Source organism: Neopsephotus bourkii, unplaced genomic scaffold, assembly GCF_033783945.1.
Source record: "Neopsephotus bourkii isolate Nb327-2 ecotype Australia unplaced genomic scaffold, CSIRO-AGI_Nbou_v1 NB_1111, whole genome shotgun sequence".
Classification (NCBI taxonomy): Eukaryota; Metazoa; Chordata; class Aves; order Psittaciformes; family Psittacidae; genus Neopsephotus; species Neopsephotus bourkii.
In genome coordinates, this window is record NW_026901598.1 from 146,650 (window position 1) to 170,143 (window position 23,494).

Below are 23,494 nucleotides of genomic sequence, written 5' to 3' on the forward strand. Positions count from 1 at the left end.
GTGGGTGAAAAATACACAGCTGAGGTGTACAGGAAGAAAGGTATTTTCAGCTGATAGTAAAACTTCTCAGTTTCTGTAGCAACTTGGGGTTGAGAAAATGGTGAACAGTTTAAGAAGAAACAAACGTGATCTTACAGCAGGATTGTTTTGGTGACTTGAATGCAGGAACTGTCTTTGAAGCTGAGCTGCATATAGGAAATCAAATCTAAGACCAGGTTTTCTTGCAGCAGCAATGTGTCCTGCGTGAGCTTTGGACAGATTAATTGGTTCAGCTCCTTTTGTATTGTACATTTGTAGTGCTTTCTCTGGGTTACCCTATATTTGCAAAAGTAAAAAGGTAAACTTTTCTTTGTCTACAGTGTATATTATACCAAAACCCATCTCAGTATACCAGCAGTTGTTTTCCTTCCCTGTGCACTCTTTACAACTGAGGGGGAGAAACACTTTGATGTTTAATTTCTAATAAAATTCATGCAATGGAAAAAAACCCCCTGGTTTCAGTATTGTAGCACCTAACATAAACTTCCTGGACTTGCTAAGACCTAATCCTGCCATGCTGTTAGGTTTTGGGTTGACCTCTACTTTCAAATCAGGTGCATGTTACTGAGATGAGGAGGTGTTTCCACCTGTGTTCTTGTGGCTTTTACACTTGCATAATTCTGTTTCAGAAATGAATAACTATGAAGCTAATGAAATACTATAAATTGTAAAATATTGAAATAATAACTTATTGCCCTTGTAGAAATAACAAGTCACTGACATTTCCATGTTTTTATTAAAGCTAGTCCACTCTCTCATTATGTTAGCTATTGTTGGTTTGATGGCCAATTTAATTTCATCGTTGTATTAAAAGCCACATATACCAACAATCATTCCAAGTGCTTTCAAGCTATTAAAGTAATGAAATAATAATACAGTGTTTCAGACCAGTTTATTGGTTTGCTCATATTCGTCAGCTATCTAGTTATCACCTCCTCATTTTCCTTTTCCCAACCTGAATATAAATGACAAACCACTATATGACAGATGTCCTAAACTGCAAAAATACCAGTCTTAATTTTTTACTCTTAAAAAAAAAAAGTCCTGCAGATGCTAGTTTTAAATGAAAATAAATTAAAAAAAATAAGGAACTATCAAGACATCAAGGCTTCTTTTTGTAATTCTAATTTGTGACCCTGAATCATCATCATCATCAGTGGAAATAGACCAGACAATTTACAGGAAAACATCATAATTGAATTCAGTGCTCATGCATGGAATTACAGTCTGCTTTAGATGCAGGAGCTGAAAGCTAAAAGAGTGGATGCTGGGCAGAGAAACTGTCTGATCTTATATGTAACTGTCATTTGAATTTTTCTTCCATGCTGTTCTGAAGATCTGTGTATGTCTGCACTAGAAAAGGAGGTAATCAAATGGAGGTGATGGGAAGAGGAGATGAAAGTAGGCAGACACAAAAAGAAAGGGAATGTTAATAAATATATGAATTTCAACTGTGATGTTTTGTGGCCTGTTACTGCTCAGTTTCATTTGACATAACAATAACACAACCATCTTAATCCCGGTTTTACACATGGGTTTACCCTTTGTTTAAATTTGTATTTGTGGCCAAACTTTCACAGTTGTGTAGACTTGCAAAACTTTCAGACTTTTGATTGCTATAGGTAACTCACAGTGTGGCTTCTGTCTACAAAAGGCCAAGAAAATTCACTGAGTCACAGTAGGTTGGAAGTTGCCTGAATATAAGTCCCAAGTTTTCCTTTAAATGCCCTGAGACATCTAGAAGGAGTTGGCAGGTGTGCTGTAGGTGATATGGAAGACCCATGCTGTTTTGGAAGGTCAGAAGAGTGGGATACCCAAGAGCCTCAAAAATTGAGGCCTCCAAATCTCACTTGTCTTGTATTGGAAGAACCATTAAATTAAACCTGTTTCAGCGTCTGAATTGTTCCAGTGTGTTACTGCCTTTTGTGTATGACACTACCCTTCCCTCAGAATGGTGGTTGCTCCTTAACTCTAATAAATGGCTTTTGAGAGTTTTAAGCATCATCAGAACAGACCTGTAAACACTGTACTTGTTTTTATCCTTCAGCTTACTCCCCATTTCATTATTTCCCTATATTCTAGTGAGACAGACATGGAATATGTTGTCACTTGATACTAGTGTTCTGCAAGATTTATGTCCTGCTTTGTCTTCCTGCAGTCCAGCACTTTGGAATGCACTTTTGCACACCAGCTTTTACATGCCTTCAAAGCCAGCCATTGTTGGCTATATGTTTGCTCTTACCACAGCCATACATTTCAGTTTTCTAGTGTTTTTTATTCAGATCTCTTTAAGTTCTTACTTCAAAACTAATCACTTCAGCAGCATTGATGCCTTAAACATTGGGTTACCAGAACATGTTTTCACAATGTTGGGTGTACTCATCTTTGAAATCCACTCACTAATTACAGCTGTTTTGGATGCTAAACTTAAGTGTGCTTCAGGTAGGAATGTTGAAAATACACCTAACATCCCTATAATGGAAAATGTAGACAAAAGAAGTTTCTTACCTTTACATGTAAAAGATAAGCAGCTTGGGTTAAGCTCTTCACTTTGTATTGTTTTACGATAGTACTTACATGAATTGTCCATTTTTAGAGTAAGTTTTGATGACAAATTTTGAAGGAAGTTTTCATTCCGCCTTTGGCACTTGCTTATTTGTATGAGAGCATTTACTTAGCATACCGATTCTTCACTTGGAAGACAGAATCATGCGACATTCAAAGGTCATCAGTCGTTTTGAGGTTTTATGTATTATTGTGTGAATGTATTTATCACTAGAGGAGGGGAAAAACCCCAAAATTTTTCAGGTGAGCTGTATCTAGTGTTAATGTAAGCAAATCCTGCATGACTAACTTTGAGTTCTCCAGTATCTTGTGTTAGAAGTTTCCAAATGCCCCGTGGGTAAGTGGTGTGTCTTAACCCCAGCTGGCAACTAGGTAACGCGCAGCTGCTCACTTCTAGCTCTCCTCATCGGTCTTTGGTTTTCTGTCCTCCTACATTTGGGAAATGTAAATATAACTCTTAATACATAGCTTTATTAACTTAGCTTTGGCTAGTTCTTAACAGTTTAAACACACACATTGAGGAGGAAGATGTATTATTTTGCCTAGAAAACTTGGATTTTTCTTTCTCTCCCTGCACTTACCCTCTTGCTGGTCACTACAGAAAACAGAACATTACTTCTTCTCCCTGACATTTTTATGTAACTCACGTTTGTAAGCACGACTTGAATCACAAAGCCAAAGAAAGCCAAGGATAAGCCATAATGTGGGTACATAACTGTAATATCAAAACATATCAATGACAAAGGAGTGGTATGTTTGTTAAATGCCTACTGCAGAATTTCTGCATACCATGCCTGATCGCTTACTAAGTTTAACTGTGATTTTTCTAGTAACCTTATCTGTATCCTCTGTGTTCTTGGAAGCCAACAAGATGTATTCTCTATGTTCTTTGAAGCCAGCAGTAGTGTCTGTTTTCAGAAAGTAGTGACTGTTTTCACATAGGATTTTCTTTAAAGCTCAATGAAGTGTAGAACAAACAGGTTAGCTGTTGTTAGAGGCTAAATTTCTGCCAGTTTGTTTGGTCCACTTGACAAATGCATTTCATGCTCTTATAGTACATGTCTTTAAAGCTTTATTTAATGGAGGCTGTAATGCTTATATGAAATGGTATCATGTGCCTTGTATATGTTAGGGAAAGAATGGGGACATAACTTTAAAAAACTAAGTAGGTAAATCTCAAGGCCCATTTAAAGAAGACTGTTTAATAGACATGATTTTATGTATGTTCTTTAGAGAAGATAGGTAGAATAAACTCTGCTATAAAAGGTTAATGAACTAAGTGCTCTTAGTCTGTGCATTACAACTTTTAAGAATTTGAAATGAGTGGAGAGAAAAAGGCAAATTTGGAGCAAAAGTACAGCATCTGCTAGATAGACTCATAGGTACTTTGTCAAAAGTGATATGTAATGACTATAGTGAGTATTCTTTATGCATATATAACCTGTAGCAGCAGGTGCAGAGTACACATTGCAGCTACTTTTTATATCTGAACACTTCAGAGAAAGGACCACAAGTAATAGTTTGGGGTTAATGGAGCAAGAGTTGTTTACCTTTCTTTCAGTTTTAGGTTTGTGCTTTATATTATTACTGCTTTTATTACAGCTTTTATTTATTTGCAATTACTTCAAGAAATGTCAAAGCAAAAACAAGAATGAAAGCTCTTGGACCACTTCCATTATTTATTTTTGTCAGCTGTGGGCTGAATTGCTTCTTTTTTTGGGTGCCATTCAACTTCTAGCAGGTTTTCTTCTGCTTTTTTTGCTCATGCCTTAACCAAGTATGATGAGGTGGGAGTTCTGTCCCAAGAAACATTAGCAAATACTACCTGAAGTCTTTCTGCTAGTAACTTACCTTTCTACAGTATCAGGAGAGAGGAATAAGTTGGCTGAGTATAGAGCTTGATAGTAAGGAAAGATTGAGTAAATGGGATTCACGTACAATTAAGAAAAGGTTTTAGAAAGCATAAGAAATGAGAATTGAACTTGTGAGGGATCGCTTGATAGAGGTCTTAAGGAAACTGTGTTAATTATGCTCATGTAAACCAGAGAAGAACAGGATTCAACTTCACCAGCATTAGTGTAATAATGATATGAATTTAGATTAAGTACCTTATATTTCTTAAAATGTGTATCCCCTCATAAGCCTCTGCAGTATAAATTGCACTAGAATGTTAGTAAAAGAGGAATGCTGACATGAGTAGCTAGGTATGGTTATGATATGCAGTAATTACCTTATTTCTGCAATGGGTAAATTGGGACAAATTAATAGAACAAGTAATAGCACTATCAGAAGTGTGATATCAGAAAGAGGAGATAATATTTATTATTTCAAGAGTAACTTGAAAATTGTAAATGCTATCAGCCAGGAGGATCTTCATAACGTTCATGTAATTTGCAGAAATACCCTTTTGGACAGCTTTGTTAGCACAGGGAACAGAATAAATTTTTCATGCAGTTGTACAGTGTTTCAAATAACTTTTTCTCCGCTTTTACTAACTAGGTGGTCTGTATTTGTTTTATGTATTCTTATTCCTCTTCTATTATAACCAGTTTTGAGTTGTTAGAGTTACAATAATATGTACTGAGAGACAGAGCAATCATACTTCCTTGCATTACCAATTTCCATTAAAGCACTGCATATACATATTTTTGTTATCTTGCATTGTGTGGTTGGGTTAAGGATACTGATAATGAGTCAAAATAAAGGAAACCACTTGCCACAGGTGAAAAGGCAATTTATCAATAATTGTCTCTTTCTAGAATAAGTGTTAGGAACTGAGAGCAAAGAAAAGTCACCTTGTTAATAAAAAAAGGGGGGTGGGGTGTGGAGCTTAAATCTGCCCCTTTTCATGTGAAGCTACTCATCTATGTATCTATCTATGTATCTATCTATGTATCTATCTATGTATCTATCTATGTATCTATCTATGTATCTATCTATGTATCTATCTATGTATCTATCTATGTATCTATCTATGTATCTATCTATGTATCTATCTATGTATCTATCTATGTATCTATCTATGTATCTATCTATGTATCTATCTATGTATCTATCTATGTATCTATCTATTATCTATCTATGTATCTATCTATGTATCTATCTATGTATCTATCTATGTATCTATCTATGTATCTATCTATGTATCTATCTATGTATCTATCTATGTATCTATCTATGTATCTATCTATGTATCTATCTATGTATCTATCTATGTATCTATCTATGTATCTATCTATGTATCTATCTATGTATCTATCTATGTATCTATCTATGTATCTATCTATGTATCTATCTATGTATCTATCTATGTATCTATCTATGTATCTATCTATGTATCTATCTATGTATCTATCTATCTATCTAATCTGTTCCCCAAACCCCCAACAACCATCAGCTTCTTAACAAAAGGGGAACGAAGAATTTCAGGACTTTCCTTGTTTGTACATTTCTTGGGTTTAAATTTGCTAACCTTCTGTGGTTTATTTTAATTACAGCCAAAATACTGGGCAGAACCAGTGTGGTGCTGTTCCTTTTGCACTGAGGAAGTGGGGAGGTGCAGTGTAGGGAGTTAAATGAGATGGAGCAGGTTTCTTTCTGCATTTCAACAAGAAAGGACTAACAATGACTGGCTTCATACAGGTACTGCATCACTTAGAATAGGAGGAATACTGATAATGCTTAAGTCACCTTCAAATGTTGGGCAACCTGCATTAGCATGGCATCAGCCAGAGGCCTGGTAGATTTTCCTATGGCATAGATGTGTGAACAGAACATGTTCACATGGGAATTTCTTACTGCATTTTGAAGACAAAAGCAAGGCCATATGGGTGGTGTAGTTGCTGGTACCAAGGGGGAGCTGCTGCCAGGTCCCTCTGTTACGGGTGAGGTTGTCCTGCACCCAAGGGATATGTGCAGCACAGCATGGACCTGTTGTCACCAGCTTCTAAATGTGCAGTGCTCTCACAGTCAGCAGCACAACCTTTTCCACCCCTTGATTCTCAGCCCTTTCCCAGAGGTATTTTACAACTTACAGAATGCATTAATTACTCAGTAGAGCACCAACTCCTCAAATACAGTATCTTCTGCAAGGTCTCCATACAACATTAACCTAGAAATTGTTTCAGTTTTACTCTTGTGCAAAGTTACAATATTCCAAAAGAGCTCCTAGGGTTTTTTTTTTTTTTTTGCTCACTCTTTCTGGTGAAGTTTTAAAAGGTTTTTGAAGGAATTTAAAGGAATGATCCTTGTTAATCATTATAAAAAAGAGAAAACCAAGTATGGAAAGTAGAACAGCTAACACTATTTTGTCATTAGAATGATGAAGGCATCCAGAGAAACAGAAAGGCAGCAAGAAGAAACCCAGCAACTTAAATTTTACTCTCTTCTTTCTTCTTGACCTGAAAAGCGTCCTGTGCTTTTTGTGTTGATCTGCAGTTCTGGTTGATGTGATATTAGTTAGGACTCATAGAAAAGAAAAGGGAATTAAGATATTAAAATTGGTTTACCTGTATTGTTTGCCAAGTAAACAAATCACAGTTCTTATCTTGATGGCATTATACTGTCTATATGGTGCTATATATCTATTTAGATTTATAAGAACTTGGCAGGGAAATAGCAATGACTGCCTAAATTAGGGAACCTAAAAGTAATCCATTTGAGAAGGCTCTTTCTCACATTACTTATGTGAAGCTTATATATATCCCCACTTTTCACCTCATGCTCATGAACATCACTCTTGTGTCTGATATGCCTGGTTTGCTATCCCTTTGCAAATCATCTGTGAACAGTGTCATTCTTTATTGACTTCTATATTTGTGTGTTCTTTAAATTAAATTTCCCTGTACTTTTTCATTCTCTGCTATAGTTTACAAAGGAGGTTCTTTATGAATTATATGTGACTGCATGCATATGTTTGGGTTATTCTGTAGGTGGTGATTCGTGCTCAAAATGGCGATCTCCTTTATCGTATTTCACCTTGGGCAAGATACGTAATCCGTGATGAAGACAAAGTGAATTATGATTGGGTACACTGGAATCCACCACAGTCGTATATAGTAAGGCTTAATTATTGTTTTCAAAAGGTGTATAAAACAGTGTATCCTGTCACCTATGTATCCTTGACTGGAATAAAAAAGAGTTGTTCCATAAAAAGAAGGTAGCAAACTAATTAAAATAGCTACCTGAGAAGTGAATGGTTGTTATTCATGTCTTTGATAGAAAGCAATTACTTTAATGAAGGATATTTTTGAGCTACTGTTTCAGTGTCCCTTAGAGTATATAAGAAAAATTGTTACCCATTGAAGTGATATCTTAAATTTAGCTTTCCATGTGCTAGGCAAGCTCAATAAGTATTCAAAGACTAGGTGGCCCTTCCTGGTCCAGAGGAGAGCAGGGAATTACTAGAATTGGGTTTGAGTTAGTTGCAGATACAAAGTTCAGTACTGCAATAGTAAGCCAGTGTTGTATGAAGTCAGGAAAAGCTTTCAAAAGTAAGGTGCTCATATTCCAGTCAAATCCTAGTTTCTTCTTATTGGGAAAATCCATTTATTGATTTTTAAAACTGTCTTAATTCTTATGTACTGCTATAAAGCTGAAACTCTTCACATGATATATGAAAAATATCCTAGGAGAGCATTCAGAAACACAGACTGCCTACTTTTTTGTTGTTTTTTTTTTTTTTTTTCAAAAAAGTGGTATGCAGTGCTCTGCATTAGAGGTGCTGTAACCTCCATTTTGAGTTAAATTAGAACCTGCCTCAAATTATGAAGCATCTGCTTGACAAAGAAAAGGTAACTCACATGGCAAAGCTCTTAAAATCATGATTGCAGTAACTTTCTTATTTAAGTGTATAGATCATATGAGTTTAGTTACCTACCCTGTATCTATAATGCTCTGTGACACATGGATCTTCTCTATAAGAGAAGAAATGGCAAAGCAAGGGGAAATGCAGTGATCTTCAATGGCCTAGAGTGAAAAGGAGGCAAGGACATCTAGGATGCAAACAATGCCTTACTGAGATAAGTCAGACAAAAACATTTAAGTCTTTTTATGAATAGGAGAGGTGTCCAGTTGATGTAAGCTGCAGTTGATGTAACCTCAACCAGAACTTCTTGTTCTTCACATTGTGCATTTAGTTTCTGTTCCATGTATATGTGTGTTTTTACCGATTTTGTTCTGACTTTTCAAAAGCAATTGTAAGCTCCTGTTCAAGTATAAGGAGGAGGTTTTGTGATGAACTTCAGTGGCCTTTGTGTTCTTTAAATATTTTTCGCACATTTAGAAATACCGTGTAGTCACCTACAGACTTTGGATATGGTCTTGTTTTGTTTTATGTTTTATCCCAAGTAATTGGAACAGAGATGCTTTTGTGCTGTGGAACTGTTTTATTTAGGACTAAAATATAAGTTTTATTTGGAGAAGGCAGAGCAACTCTTGAGTACCTGCAGAAAGCAAGTATGCTTAAAAAATAACCTGTCTACCTATCGTTGACTTGTATTTTCAAACAAGCTTCATAGTTACTCAGAAGAACTTTTTAGCACAATGGATGCTCTGACTTTGTATGCCTCAGTGTAATTTAAGAAGGGTAGGAGAAAAGTGTTGAATCATGAATGGCCAGTTTCTTGTTCGTGAAGAATTTTAATTTGAACTAGACACTTTAACAGTTGAGAATGCTTAATTATTCGTAATGTTTATGCTCTTAGAAGAAAAAGAAAACAAACCTAAAATTGTTTTTCATCTCATGCAAGTATGATTGTGGCAACACTTCCAAGCTGTTCCTAACAACAGCTGTTTTCTTTTGCCTTGTAGCATAAGCATCCTTCCCCCAAGAGATTAAAAAGCCTAAGAATCTATGAATCTCATGTGGGGATTGCTTCCCCAGAAGGGAAAGTAGCTTCTTATAAAAATTTCACATACAATGTACTACCTAGGATAAAGGATCTTGGTAAGTAATAACAGACAACTTGCTTTTTATTTTGATTAGGAAATGTATTTGTCAAATGTCTACAGTTTTTTGCGTTTTCAGATTACATGTACTGTACAAACAGATGTTTAAGGCAGCAAAAAATTAAAAGCAAGTGAAACGTACAGAGAATAAACAAAGAAACAGGTATGTGAATCGAAACACATTACACAGTCTTTTTAAGTGAAATGTGATTGCAAAAGGCTTGATAAATATTGCAGGGCAGTTTGCTTTTGGCATGGTTTGCTTTCAGCTTGTAAAAGGACCCATTTTTGGGAGACAGTCTTCAGAAAATCCTGTGTTCTTAATTGGTTCTACTAGTGTAAATCTTGATTCTAAGGAAAGACAAAGAACTATTCAGATAGAAAGGACTGTCCTTTCTGTTGGCTAGAATAAGTGTGCTGGATTTTTTTATCCTTTAACAGCTGCTATGAAGCATCAAAACACGGAAACTTTAAATGTGACAAATCCTCTTTTCTAAAAGAACTTCCAGTATATTGGAGGGGGTGTGTGTACCAGCTGGGAAGATTATGTCAGGAAGCATAGGGAAGCTGTTTATTTCAGTTTCTAATTGGCGATTATTTTTTTTCCTGTGGTGTTTTTACACTGTTTCTGCAATGGACAATATTAGAACTTGCTGTGACGAAATATGCTTTGATAAACTCAACTATAAAATAATTGTGATGTCCATAGCTGAGACCTCTGTGGATGGTAGTTGTGTTTATGTGTATAATTACTTGTTTCTTTACTAGAGTTCCCGAAGAAGTCATACCTTTTTCTTGCAGGTTTACATGTTGAGTCAGTGTCTCACAAAATGTGTCTTTCCCTTTCAATAAAGTTGAGCTTGCAGGTGAGATGTAGTTTGTATGTCTGAAAGCCCTCAACAAAAAGTAGATCTGGATTCCATGTTACGTATCTGTGACCTCCCTTACTGCTGAAGAATTTCAGTGATTCCAGGAGGTTAATAAATTTAACAAAGTTATGAAAGCTTTCTGCTTTACGGACAGATTTTTCCCTGGGAAGGAGAAATGATGTGAAAGGCTGATACACCACAAAAATAAAAGCAGTATCAAATTTAGGTAGGGTGTACAGAGATGATAGATAACATTAATTCTTATTTATGTGAAGTAAACACTTAAGTTTCGGGTGTTTGTGTTTTTAAGATTATTTTTTGGAATGTTTTACTGGTTAATTCAAGCTTAAAGACACCAGTATTTAAAAATGCTAAGATATTAATAGTTGGTAGAAATACGTGCATGACAAATAACAAAAATAAATAGCAGGCAAATCAAATGAGATTAATTTGGTGCTATGTTGCTGTTTATAAAAATGCTGTAAATAACAGTAAGTGCAACGAGCCTGAATAATAAAATAGCAATGAATTTGACAAATTGCTGAACTCATGCCAACTGTTTGCTAAGAAGAACTCTTTTGTAGCTGTAAAATTGAAAACCAAAACCAGTAACAATAAAAAAGAAACTGGTATCTTGTCTGAACTAAAGAATGAAGATTTTGGTTAAACTAAAAAAGAGGAGTGGTGGTGGTGGTGGGAGTTTCAACAGAAACTGTAGATTAAACCTGAAGGTTATCTTTTGATAATAGTCCTTGCTTGCTAGCTGTCAGGGCTCTTACTCACTGATATTAAAGATAGCTTTAGTTAAGATGCGTGGGAAGTTCTGTGCCTTCACTGTTAGCCTGTTGGTTTCTCTTTAGATTTCCCTCTCTTAATACTGCACTGAACTCCTAGGTAATACATGAGGCAGCGTGTCCCTGACTCTCCGTAGTAACTAGGTTCTTTGGTAAAATCGGAACAAAAAGGTGTGACTTTTTGTATTTTGTCTTTTCTGATAGTCTCTTGTAAAGGGGGAATATAATAATTACATTTTGAAAAAAAAAGTGTTTCTGAAGTGGTAAAAAAAGATTGCATAAGGTATAGCTAGCAGATGTAGCCAGTGACTACCCCCATACCCTCTCATTGCAAGTAAAATAGAGGTTCAGCACATGCAGGTGGGCATAGTTAAAATTCTGAGGTTATATTAAGATTATGTTTGAGTATTACTGCTTTCTAAATCTGAGAGATTCAGTACACTTAGCTATATGTAGATCATTTGACAAATTAACTGTTCCATTTGTATTGGAAGATCATGTAGGTATAAACTACTAATTTCTTCTTGAAAGAGACCAAGTTTTAATCATTTCATTTGGAAACAGCTAAGATGAGAGAAGACTGGAATTGATATATTACAGGTGTTGAATCTTCTTTTAACTATCCTTAAGGCAGGGTTTTGTTTTATTCTATTTTTATAGGATATAACTGTGTCCAGCTGATGGCTATTATGGAACATGCATACTATGCAAGTTTTGGTTATCAGGTCACAAGCTTCTTCGCAGCATCAAGGTAGGTTTAAGTACTTCAGCATCTTCTCTGTTCCTTTACTTTACATCCTGACTCCTTACATCCATCGAAATCAGTATGCTTGTATGTGTGTGTTTGCAAGTAGGTATTGAAGAGAAAGAGAAAGTAATGACTTAGGTATTTGCTCTAGCTTCCTCTTAAATCTGACATCAGTTCGCCATAGTGATCAGCTGTTCTGTGAAACACTTTGTATAGGATACAAACAAAAAGGTTGTAACTTCATCTGTCCTAGCATATTCCAGCTAATCCACCTTCAGCAGTCTTTATGCTTGGCTTTTCTGTTGCAGTCTTCTTGGCAGTAGCAAACACAATATGTAAGTAACTCGTATGATAAAACAGAACTGTACACTATTTGTTAGTGGTAAACTTCACTAAAATCATGCCTTTGTGTGTGCTGTGGGAACAGTAGCAGACTGTTCTTAGATTTGAGGCCTAGAGTGAAAATGTGTTCAGGTAATTGTTAAGAAAATTATAAACCTTGAATGTTGTGATTATTATATTAATATATAAATGTGTTCTTGTCCCTTAAGAAGTAAAGAAGTGTCTGACATGAAATGGAAGCCTTAACTTTTATCAGCTACCTTTCGTACTGTATTTGATGTATTAGCAGATTAAAATGGAAGAATAAAACCTTGAAACTATTTCTGCAAAACATTGTGTACATTCATGATGTAACTTTTATACTAAAAATTGTTTATATGCCGGGTTATAATAACTATTACTTAAGAGGCTGACAAAATAACCTGCATACAACTGGAAACTAGGTGAGGAGGAACTGCTCACTTAGATGCAATTTGTGAGTAATGTTCAATATTGTCAGCTCAAGTTCAGATTGAACCACTCATAATACAATGCATTTTCATGTTGGTAGCCGTTACGGAACTCCAGATGACCTGAAAGAAATGATCGATGTTGCTCACTCAATGGGCATCACCGTTCTGCTTGATGTCGTGCACAGCCACGCATCCAAAAACTCTGAAGATGGTCTCAACAAATTTGATGGCACAGATTCTTGTTTCTTCCATTCCGGTTCTAAAGGAACTCATCAGCTCTGGGACAGCAGGCTCTTTGACTATGCAAAGTAAGTAGAAAATGTCACTTCAGGTGTACTAGTTGTTACTGTTTCTTACCAGCTCTGTTAAAACTGCACTATTTGCCAAATTGGAAAAGTTATTTGGCTTGTTCAGTAGTTTCTATATGCCAAGTTAAATTTTTAACTTTGCTAAATACTTAAAACCCCAAATAATATAATAGCATTTAGTTTTCTTTTTCTTAATGGCTACATATGTACATGTTGTATACCATGTGCATTGTATGTATTCTATAATCATATCACTTTATATTGACTTTTCTTTTTTAAAGAGGTTCAATATTTTATGTATAGATATATATAAAATATTTATGTAAGAACATTTCATATTTAATGATTTAGTATAAATGGATTTGAATTGACATATTTTTATATTATATACTATAGATATTATATTTTATATATAAAAATGAGGTATAAGAAAAGCTGGAAAACACTTGTAAGCTCTGGAATTTTATTGTCAAACTGTGAGATTTTTGAAATGTACCAAAAGTTTTGTCCCAGGGCAACAAACTGCATTCCATAGTTGGGTTAACAGTTAATACAGAGCAAGGGGTCATTTCCAGTTGGCAGTTTTAGGGACACAGTTTGTGCACAATTAATTAGCTAGTGAGGATGGCTTGACTGCAAACGAAGATTTGGGAAGGGCTTTATCCACACTTCCTACAGGTATGCAGATGATTAAAAAGGCCAATGTGTGGGATAGGCAAATCTGGTTGCAAAAAGCACAGTGAAAGGTCTCCTTGGGTGGTATAGGCGAGGCACGATTCTTTCTACGTTGTCTTTTCTCCTGGAGAATAATTCTGTGTGTGTTCTCAAAGGAGACAACAGCGTTAGGTATGGTGTGTCTCCAAGTCTCCCGATTGGAGGCCAAGGTGGACCACTGATGGTAGTCAATATGGCCAAGGCTGAGGTACTGTTTCAGGGAGTCCTTATATCTCCTCTTTGGGGCACTTCTCTTGCGGCAGCCGGTGGCGAGTTCACTGTAAATCACAGTCTTAGGGAGGTGGTGATCCTCCATCCTTGGAGACGTGCCCTGTCCAGCGCAGCTGCGATTTCAGCAATATGGCCTTGATACTGGTGACCCCTGCCTGTTCAAGGACAGTAACATTTGACACATAGTCAGTCCAAAGGATGTTTAGAATTGTATGGAGGCAGCGCTGATGGAAGTGTTCAGGAGTCCCAGGCGATGATAACCCATGATTCAGACCCATATAAAAGAGTAGACAGTACAATGGCTCTATAGACACTAATGTTTATACTTTCCTTCAGGTGTTTATTGCACCAGATTCTTTTATGGTAATTAACTAGTATAAATTGTGTTAAACCATGTGTTAATGTCCGGTGATGATTAGCATTTAACATTGTTTACTGTGTAGTCTCTGAGGTATTGGGGGTGAGGGGATTTATCTTTTATGCTGAATATTTCATGGTTTAAATGGAGAAATGGATGCTGGCAACCAGTTTATTTTTGTCTCCTCCCATTTTTCCCACCTTTTCCCACATTAGTTTCTCCCTGAACCACCCTAAATTCCTCCTGTTTCTCATCTGTGTTTCTTCCACTAAACATCCCACAATAAATTTTGCTCCACCCCACAATCTTCTTGAAACTTTTCTTAATAAATTCTGTAGTGTCAGTAATCTCTTATTCCATGATAAATTTGCCTTTCTGCCCCTTGAGATGCATGGTAATCTTGTTTGCCTTTCTTACCAACTACAGAGTTCTGGTTTAACCCTTTCCAGGTTACCCTGGAGTGATTCCTTTGGTAGCTTATCACTCAGCTACTGCAGAGTTCTGGTCTCCTGTTAGTTTCTTTGCAGTGTTAGGTTTTATGTGCTGTAAGTTCAGTTTATTGGTTTTCCCCTGTTTTTTTTTCTCTCATTTGCACTGAATTGCCATTAACTGGATATGCTTATATTGCAGATATCCTTTGTATATTCTTTCAACTGCCAAAAAAGATTTGTCTTTTTGTACTCATAGACTGTGTTCTTGAGGTTGACGGTTTCATAGTTTATGAAGGTTGGAACTGTTTAAGAAGGTCACTATTGCAGAAGTAGTATTACATAGCATAGGTCAACTGTTTAATGGAAACTCTTGCACAGTAACTCACAATTCAATTAAACTGAGTGACCAATGTAATAAGTGAGTTACACACTGTTACTTAATAGGATGAGCTGGTCTTTATTTGGAACAATTTAACTGATGAATTAAGGGGGCTTTTTTGAATTGTGATTTTAATTATTATAACAAATGTATTTTAGTATGTCTAATGATTTCCTCTTTGAGTTGCTTCCTATTAATTTTTAAGTTCATCTTCAAATCAGTTGTTTCAGATAATCTTAAAGCTTTAATATAATACAGTGGTATTTCACACTTTATTTCATTTTATGCTTGTGTATAATCAATAAGTGTGTAGTACCAACTTCTCTAGTAAGAAAATAAATTGCATGCATTTATGAACTTTTCTCTGTTCCAAGCAGAGACAGCTTTCTTCCTGCTGGGAAGGAAAGTGGTGCTGGTATTGAGTGTTGTGGTAGGATTTTGTAAGTTGAACAGCACACTCCCTTCTAGGTAGTAATGGCAATGTTAAGCATTTATTCAGAACTGAAGAACTTCCTACATGGGTCTGTTCTATCAGTGATCTGTGCCTTGTACTTGTCTGGGAGGAACGCTGCTGCATAATTGCTTTTCATCCTATCTGATTGGAGTAGATGCCAGACTGAATGCCGGAAAGGAGGAGTGGGAAGAGCTGTGAGGAAGAGAGAAGAGATTAGGAAATAGCAAAGACCAGAGAAATTGAATCTATGCTCCACTGATGAGTAAAAATAATGTGGTTCCTCGTATGTCATTCCTTATCTCCTGCCCTCTAGTGAAATGCAACAACAAATTTGGATTTCCTTTTTCAAACTTTTGTGGAAATCTCTCCTTCTACTGCAAGCACAGGAAGTTGTGCAGTGAACTGGTTTTAGTCATTAAGGGCTTCTTTGGTCATGATATCCGAAACACTAAATGTTCTCTGTGTGATTAGAGACAAAGTTTAAAGCTTAAAACTGTAACAGCCTTGTTTATTCTAAGATGTTCAGAAATGATTTAAAAAATTACCCGTTTGTTCTTTTGTTTGTTGGTTTGGGTCTGCCCCCCCCCTCCCCCCCTTTTTTGTGTGTCCAGGTCTCAAACAAAATTGGGAAAGAATCAGAACTGACATTTCATTGAAGATTTTACCTTTTTAGGCTTGATTGACATAGCTGCTAATTTCCATAGCAGTAAACAAGCAGCTCTAGTCTGAAAGAGGAGAGTATTAAAATCTGTGAGAGAGACTCGAGTTGCTTGCAGAAGTTCAGAGTTTATTGAAAATATATGATAGCAAACACAATCTATTTAACAGTATACAGAGAAGCTTACTTTCTGAGACAAATCTCTTCAGCTTGCACAGCCTTCTTTCCTGTACAGTGCTTGTACTAAATCCCTTTATTTCTGTAGTGGGAAGAACTGTTAAAGCTACAGGTACTTAAACATCAAATACAAAGAATGCTCAATTTACTTTGGAATTGAGAGAAACTAATTCTCTGTCATGAAAGAGATTAAGAAACAATTGCTTTATCAGTGCAGTCTGTCTGCATGTTCTTTGAAAGGCAAGATGTAAGTAAATTTGTCTCACAGCATTTGCAAGATTATTCAGTTGTTTGGGAAGGGGACTGTGAGTACTTGCTATAACAGAAGGTGGTAAAAGATCGCTATCCACACACACACACACAAAAAACAGGACTATATCCATGGTGTATTTTAAGTACTGTACTTTTAATAATGTTTATGTAAGGAGAGAGTAGCTCCAAGAAAAGCAGTAGTAAAACTGTTCCAGAGACAACCTGGATGGTGTATCTTGCACCATAGTGCAACTTAAGAGGATGAGGCATGTTTTGTATTACGGACTTTGAGACAACACGTCATGAGCAGTAGAATTGTGTTGGTTTTACCCCATGCTCCTACAAGTGTTGCACAAACAGTGAACTTTCAGGTAAATATTAAAATCTTAAAAGTTATACCATTCAAGGTGGTGTCACAGGGGAATAAAACCTCAATTTCAGTGAAACAAGAATTTGGAGTTAAAATAACTGGATTACTGAAAAGATACTGTCTGTTTAGCTTCTTTCAAGACAATTACTATAAACTCTGCTTTAAAGAAAGAGGAAAAACCAAATTCAGAAATGAATTTCACTTTCATAACTTTGGCATGTTTTTCTGTAATCTGGAACTGGGCAGTTTTTTTCTTCAAACTTCTTAATTTGCCAAGTCTTCCTCTCCTTCATGTACCTCCCGTCCTGGTTGTGTCCGTGCCCATCCTTCCTGTCGCCCTCAGCAGCCAACTCAAACACAGCATCAAAGCTGGAGTGAGCATTGCAGCTTATTTCAAGAATACTTTTAAAAACCAAACTTTTATATCCTTTCTCTGTCTTCCCTATCCCTGATTCATGAAAGGGAAATGCTGTAAGGTAAAAGGGGTGCTCCAGACCTGTCGTCTCGCTGGCACTACCTGGTTAATTTTGTGGTAAATTGAAGTGCCTTCTCTGTACTGTGATCCTGTTTAAGATAGCTCACTCAAAATACGTGTAAGCATATGTAAGTAAGGGTTCTGCTTGTAATTAATTTCCCACAAGCTAAGGGTAACAGTTTTCCTTCTGCAAATTGTATTCTAAGACTATTCAGCTGCCAAGTTCATTATAAGTCATGCTGTAGACCCTGGAGACCAGGTGGGATCACAACTGGAGTAGTTGATTGTGTTTTGATTCAGATTAATTTCTCTACAATGGCAAATGTGTCTAACATAATAATTAGCCAAAACAATTTAAAAAGAATTGAGAACAAGATATCACCTAGCAAAGATAAGTTGTTGTTTTGCACTACGTAATTAAAATCTGTAACTGATGCTGCCTTTCTAGGATTATTGAAATCTGAGAGTATTGTTTTGATTTTGTTTTTAAGGCTCTGTATTCCTCTTTTCTCATTAGGCTTTGTTAGATTCTATGCTTTCTTGTTCCAGTTCCAAAAAGCAATGAGTAAACTGGTACTTTTCTGTGAGCCTTTATCTGTAACAGTAGAAGTAAAACTTGTGTTATTTAATACTGTGACCGTATTTACCTGAGCACTTAGCCAAAATTTGAAGCTGTTGCTCTACTTAGGATAAAACGGGCACAAAAGTCAGAGGCTGCTTTACCTTCCAGTTTTAATTATGAAATCCTGCTTCCTTGGATGCAGCAGTGTGATCAGCAAAAGATGACGTTAGTTGCAAGGTTTCTGGGGCCATCAGACATCCCTGGCATCTCTTCTGAGGCTTTTCTTGAGGCCCTGCCAGTGCGTTTTTTAGGGTGGATTTTATATGTCCATGCTTGGATGATCTGTGGAGGCCTCAAATCATAACTAGTAGGGATTTTTTGGTCTGTCCACCTGCAGGTTTTGTCTTGTATGTATTTGTTGGTGATACTTTCTGTTTGGGAAATTAAAGCTTGTAAGTGTGGAAGAGGAAATGAAATTCATTTAACTAATCTGTGTAATGGGAGAAATCTTTTCTTTAGTCTTTTCTTCCTCCTTCAGTTTTATGAAGTCTCAAGTGACATCCATACCAAACGTGCTCTGAAATGCTATAGGTAGTGTTCAGAGTACAAACACTGTGTGCCACAAGCCACAGTTTATATCAGGGCAACAGATGACATGCTGAGCATCTGCTGCCTAAGCAGATGTTCTCTCCCGCTTGGTCTGAACTGTTGGAGCAGCTGATTGTAGTTCAGTGTGCTACCTTTATTTCAGTTTCTGTTAAAGTGGGTTATAAACTACTGTAATTCAGAAACTGCTTTTAGCCCTGCCATCAGTGCAGCAGAAATTGGGGAACTGTCAGGTGCTGAAGCATGTGTTTCAGTTTCTGCCTCAGTTGGCCTATCTTCCAGTTTGCCCCTCCGGAGTGGTGTGGGTCACCTAAGGCCTATCTTCCCCATCCTATTGTCCAGCCTCACATGGATATCTTGGGCGCTCTCTTGCGACTAAAATGTCACAGTACACCTATGTTAGGATGATGAGACGATGGCCTTTTCTGCCACCCGGTGTTTAAATCCAGCGGAGATTTAATGTTGTACTGTATGGGGGAAAAAGGTCCACTAATGTCAATACATAATAATTCACTACTTTGCAATGTGACTTCTTAAAGGCTGGTTGATTTTCCAACATCTTCAGCAGCCCGTGTTAAGGTCAGTATTTATTTTTTCCTTAAACAGCTGCTCTTCACCTGATTTTTTTCCCAATTCTTCTGATTGCTAACTTTCCCAGTCCTTAGCTGCCACTGTTGTAGTATTTTAGTAGGTGGAATGAATCGGGAAAGATATCTTTAAGAGGTTAGTGTTTGTTTAGTAGGGTACCTATCTGGGATCATAATTCCCTTAACATTGCTGTCCAGGGAATGGGGGGGGGTGTGGGGTGTGTGTGTGTATGTGGGGGTGCTTAAGTTGTTTGCAGTGTTGAACTCTTCTAAGTACCTGTGGAAGCAGAAACTTGTTGCCTTATATGGGAACTTCACCATGGTTTGTACCACTTTTCAGGAAGAAATAGATACACTGCTACTCTAGAACGCTTGCATATTTAGTATTTTAGATTGGTATAACTTGATGCTTGATTGTTGTGGTGTTAAAGATTATGGTTCCTTGACTAACGCACTTAAGTTGGCACATCAGTATGAGTTGCAAAATGCAGGTAACTTCTGTGTGTTCTTACTGTCCATCTCAGTGTTGTTTTATTTACATGTGTTTTACAGGATGCTAAGAGGGTGTATTTGACTGCAAACTATTGCTTATTAGTTAACACCACACAAAGGATAGGTAGGATTTGAAACCTACTCGTACACTCATAGCATCCAAAAAGATACCTGAAGAGTTGCTGTTGGCCAGGCAAACATTGGTCAGCTGGGAGAAAGGAGGCTGCCAAGACTTGTTACAGACCCTTGATTGGAGCTGGGTTACCCTCTTCAGACTGGTTTTATTCTGGTTTTCTACCTTTCCATGTTCTTCCTTATGAGTCTTTGAGCTGGTAACAAACATATCTTTGTAACTTAATCTTATTTGCATAGCTCTAAGCTAAATACTTTGCAGCTAAGCAGTTTGCTGAGCTGAGAAAACTCAACTAAGCAATTTCCTTAGAGGTTAAAGCTATACAGGGTTTTGGACACAGCTGATCCTCCCATCAGGAGGGAAGGGAGAGGAAAACAGGGAAGGGAAAATTACCAAAGAATTAATGTATTGTACACAAAGCAGTTGACTTCCCAGAGTGTACTGTTCTTGTTTGCAGCTTCTGAGGATTTAGTCAAGTACAGGTGGTGTTCTTGCAACTCCATTTATGCAGTAGTAATGACATCCAATGGCATCTCATGTTTGTCACAGATACATATTTGTTGGGGAGACAGATACCTTGCCCATAATTCCGGGTAGATTAAAGGTAATGCAGTGATAGTTGCAAGTGAGCTAGATTCTCCTTCATTAGACTTTTTGAATCTTGTTAACTTTATGGTAATTACAGCAGCAGCAGGGATGTAAGTTGTTTCATGATGTAAAAACTTCACCTATGCTGCTTTTAATGAACATCCTGCCAGTCTTCCTTCACTAAATTTAGAAAGCTCTGTATTTAGAGATCCCCATAATATTCATTGGAATTATTGGATTTGGCTGCCAAAGACTGGGTTTTTTTAATGACTGAAAGAAAGCACTGATTGTGATGTAGTAGTGAGATGATGAATTGTTTTTTTATGTTCTTAGCAGTCTGCTTCAAATGGACTCAACTTTGAGGGAAACTGTAAAGGCACAAAAGTACTTTATAAAACATTAAAGTTTAAGACTTTCAATGTCTGAAAATCCTTGTTTCTTTGTTTTTTCTCTCCTCTTTTTAGTAATCCTTGTGGCTGTTAGCAAGTAAGCACTTCCAAGAATGGGGACAGTAAATTGCCTTTCTTGAAGGGAATGAATACTGGAAGCATTGACAGAAGGGGTGATATATTGGAACTTACTGCAATATATAAAAACAATAATAGTGCAAAAAAAAAGTCATGTATTATGGATGCAACTTTATAGTAGATGCAGTCTAGGCCTGCTGTGGAATTGCTTTATTTTGTTAATTAAGCATTCATCTAGAAAGTTAATTGTTTTATTGCACTGTGCTTAAGTTGATATCACAGACTGTGGCTTCAAATCCACAGACACTCTAAAACTCAGAGCTTCAGGTACATTCTGGTTTTGGCTGGGATAGAGTTAATCTTCTTCCTAGTAGCTGGTGCAGTGCTGTGTTTTGGCTGTAGTCTGACAACAGTGCTGATAGCACACCAGTGTTTTAGTTGTTGCTCAGTAGCACTTACCCTATTGAGTAGGATGGGAAGGGGCGTTTGTGCTGAGTTACTGGCTGGGTTTAAACCACAACTATGTAAGAATATGTGTAACACTCTTTTTGAAGTGTCCAGTTTCCCATACTAACCTCCAACATGGTAATCACAGCTTTGCGTGAAGCTTCTACAATTTAGCTGCACAAAAAGTGGTATCATAATAAAGCAATAAATTTATATGTGAAGAAAAGGCACAGAATAAAAATGCAGCCAACTGTTCTAAATTTTGTCAAGTAGCGTATTTTGAAATACAGGGGTCACGGCTTGTAGCCAATTAAATTCAGTCATATCTTGAGTAGATGCAGTCACTCTTATGGAACTGTTGGAACAAGTCCAGACGAGGGCCACGAGGATGATCAGGGGATTGGAGCACCTCCCATATGAAGATAGGCTGAGAAAGTTGGGGCTGTTCAGCCTGGAGAAGAGAAGGCTGCGTGGAGACCTCATAGCAGCCTTCCAGTATCTGAAGGGGACCTACAGGGATGCTGGGTAGGGACTCTTCATTAGGGACTGTAGTGACAGGACAAGGGGTAATGGGTTAAAACTTAAACAGGGGAAGTTTAGATTGGATATAAGGAGGAAATTCTTTCCTGTTAGGGTGGTGAGGCACTGGAATAGGTTGCCCAGGGAGGTTGTAAATGCTCCATCCCTGGCAGTGTTCAAGACCAGGTTGGACGAAGCCTTGGGTGATACGGTTTAGTGTGAGGTGTCCCTGCCCATGGCAGGAGGGTTGGAACTAGATGATCTTAAGTTCCTTTCCAACCCTAACTATTCCCTGATTCTGTGGTATTTCCATAAAGATGTAAAATCAGAAGAGATTCAACACACTGTAGGGAATTATTCCTCATCAGTCTAAATGTAATAATAAACTTGCGTTTAGTAATCCACACTCAAATTGACAACTTTCACAGCATTCTTACATGAGGTTGTATAAGCAGTATCTGTTGTGAGTAGAAGGTTGTGGGAAAAGGGTTTTAAAGAAACTTTGCAAATGAAATGTGGAATGTTGGCTTTCTTATAATAGGGTTTCATCCGAAGAAGTTCTAGGTTGGGAGAAAAGTAGGTATTGTACTGCTTATTGCAGGGAAGGAAGATGTGATCAGGAACATAATTGTAGGTTTGGGTTTTTTTCTGATTCTATTGTGTATATGTTGTATAATATACAGATCCACTTGAAGTCCGTTTTTGGAAAGCTCATTGTAGAGAGAAGAAATTGATACAACAGGGAACAAAGTGACTAACAACCATATCTACAAATCAGAAAACAATAGACTATCAAAATGCTTTATGCATTTCCAGAAGCAAGCAGCATACTTATGGCCAGCAGATCAGAAATGATCTTCAAATAATCATATTAATCTGTTACATTATTTTCAGTTTTGAAAGAGATGCCATGTTTTCTTGAGTAACGTTATTTCATGGGCTAGCATAAAGACTGAGTTCCTGTCGATGGAAGCTAGTTGAAACTGAAGGTGGAAGTCAGCACATCTAACAGAGCAGGCCAGTGTGCTGCTTCAGGTGGTGTCTGTCCTACCAGATTGCTTCCTAGCTGTAGCCATTGGCTAAGATGTCATTTTGAATGGGACTGTGTTGGTGAACATGCATTAAAATTCAGGGAGGATCTATAGGACTCACTCAGCTTTATCTGGATGTTCTCTTTAGGGTTATTTAAATGCTAAAATTACTTTGAAACTAATGAGTTGTTGAGATAAATTTCATATGAGTTCTCACAGAATTATTGGTGAAATTTTAATTAAGATACTGAAACTGGTTCTACAGTGATCACATTATAATAGTAATGGATGGATTTGGTGTAGCTTTTGCTGATTTTTCTTCTAGGTTCTGTTCTGACTGATTCAGGACAAGTCTAAAGAACTGAAATAGTGTATCCTGTCAAAATATGTCTTAATGAATAAGGAAAATATTGTATGAACAGCTTTATCCTGGGAACAAAGCAATCGTTCTAAACCATGTTTGGAAAAGGAGTTCAACTTTTTTATTTTGAAAGAGGA

General features: G+C 37.0%; 1 protein-coding gene across 2 annotated transcripts in view; it reads left to right on the top strand.

Moving 5' to 3' along the window:
• The window catches only part of GBE1 (1,4-alpha-glucan branching enzyme 1), a 150,646-nt gene that overhangs the window by 48,013 nt on the left and 79,139 nt on the right, over positions 1 to 23,494 (top strand). The window contains exons 4-7 of one of the 2 annotated variants that reach the window (XM_061362271.1): positions 7,536 to 7,661; positions 9,415 to 9,550; positions 11,876 to 11,966; positions 12,856 to 13,065. In XM_061362271.1, the coding sequence (XP_061218255.1) occupies positions 7,536 to 7,661; positions 9,415 to 9,550; positions 11,876 to 11,966; positions 12,856 to 13,065 (563 nt within the window). The remainder of the gene's footprint in view (positions 1 to 7,535; positions 7,662 to 9,414; positions 9,551 to 11,875; positions 11,967 to 12,855; positions 13,066 to 23,494) is intronic. The other variant, XM_061362270.1, reaches the window with a different exon arrangement.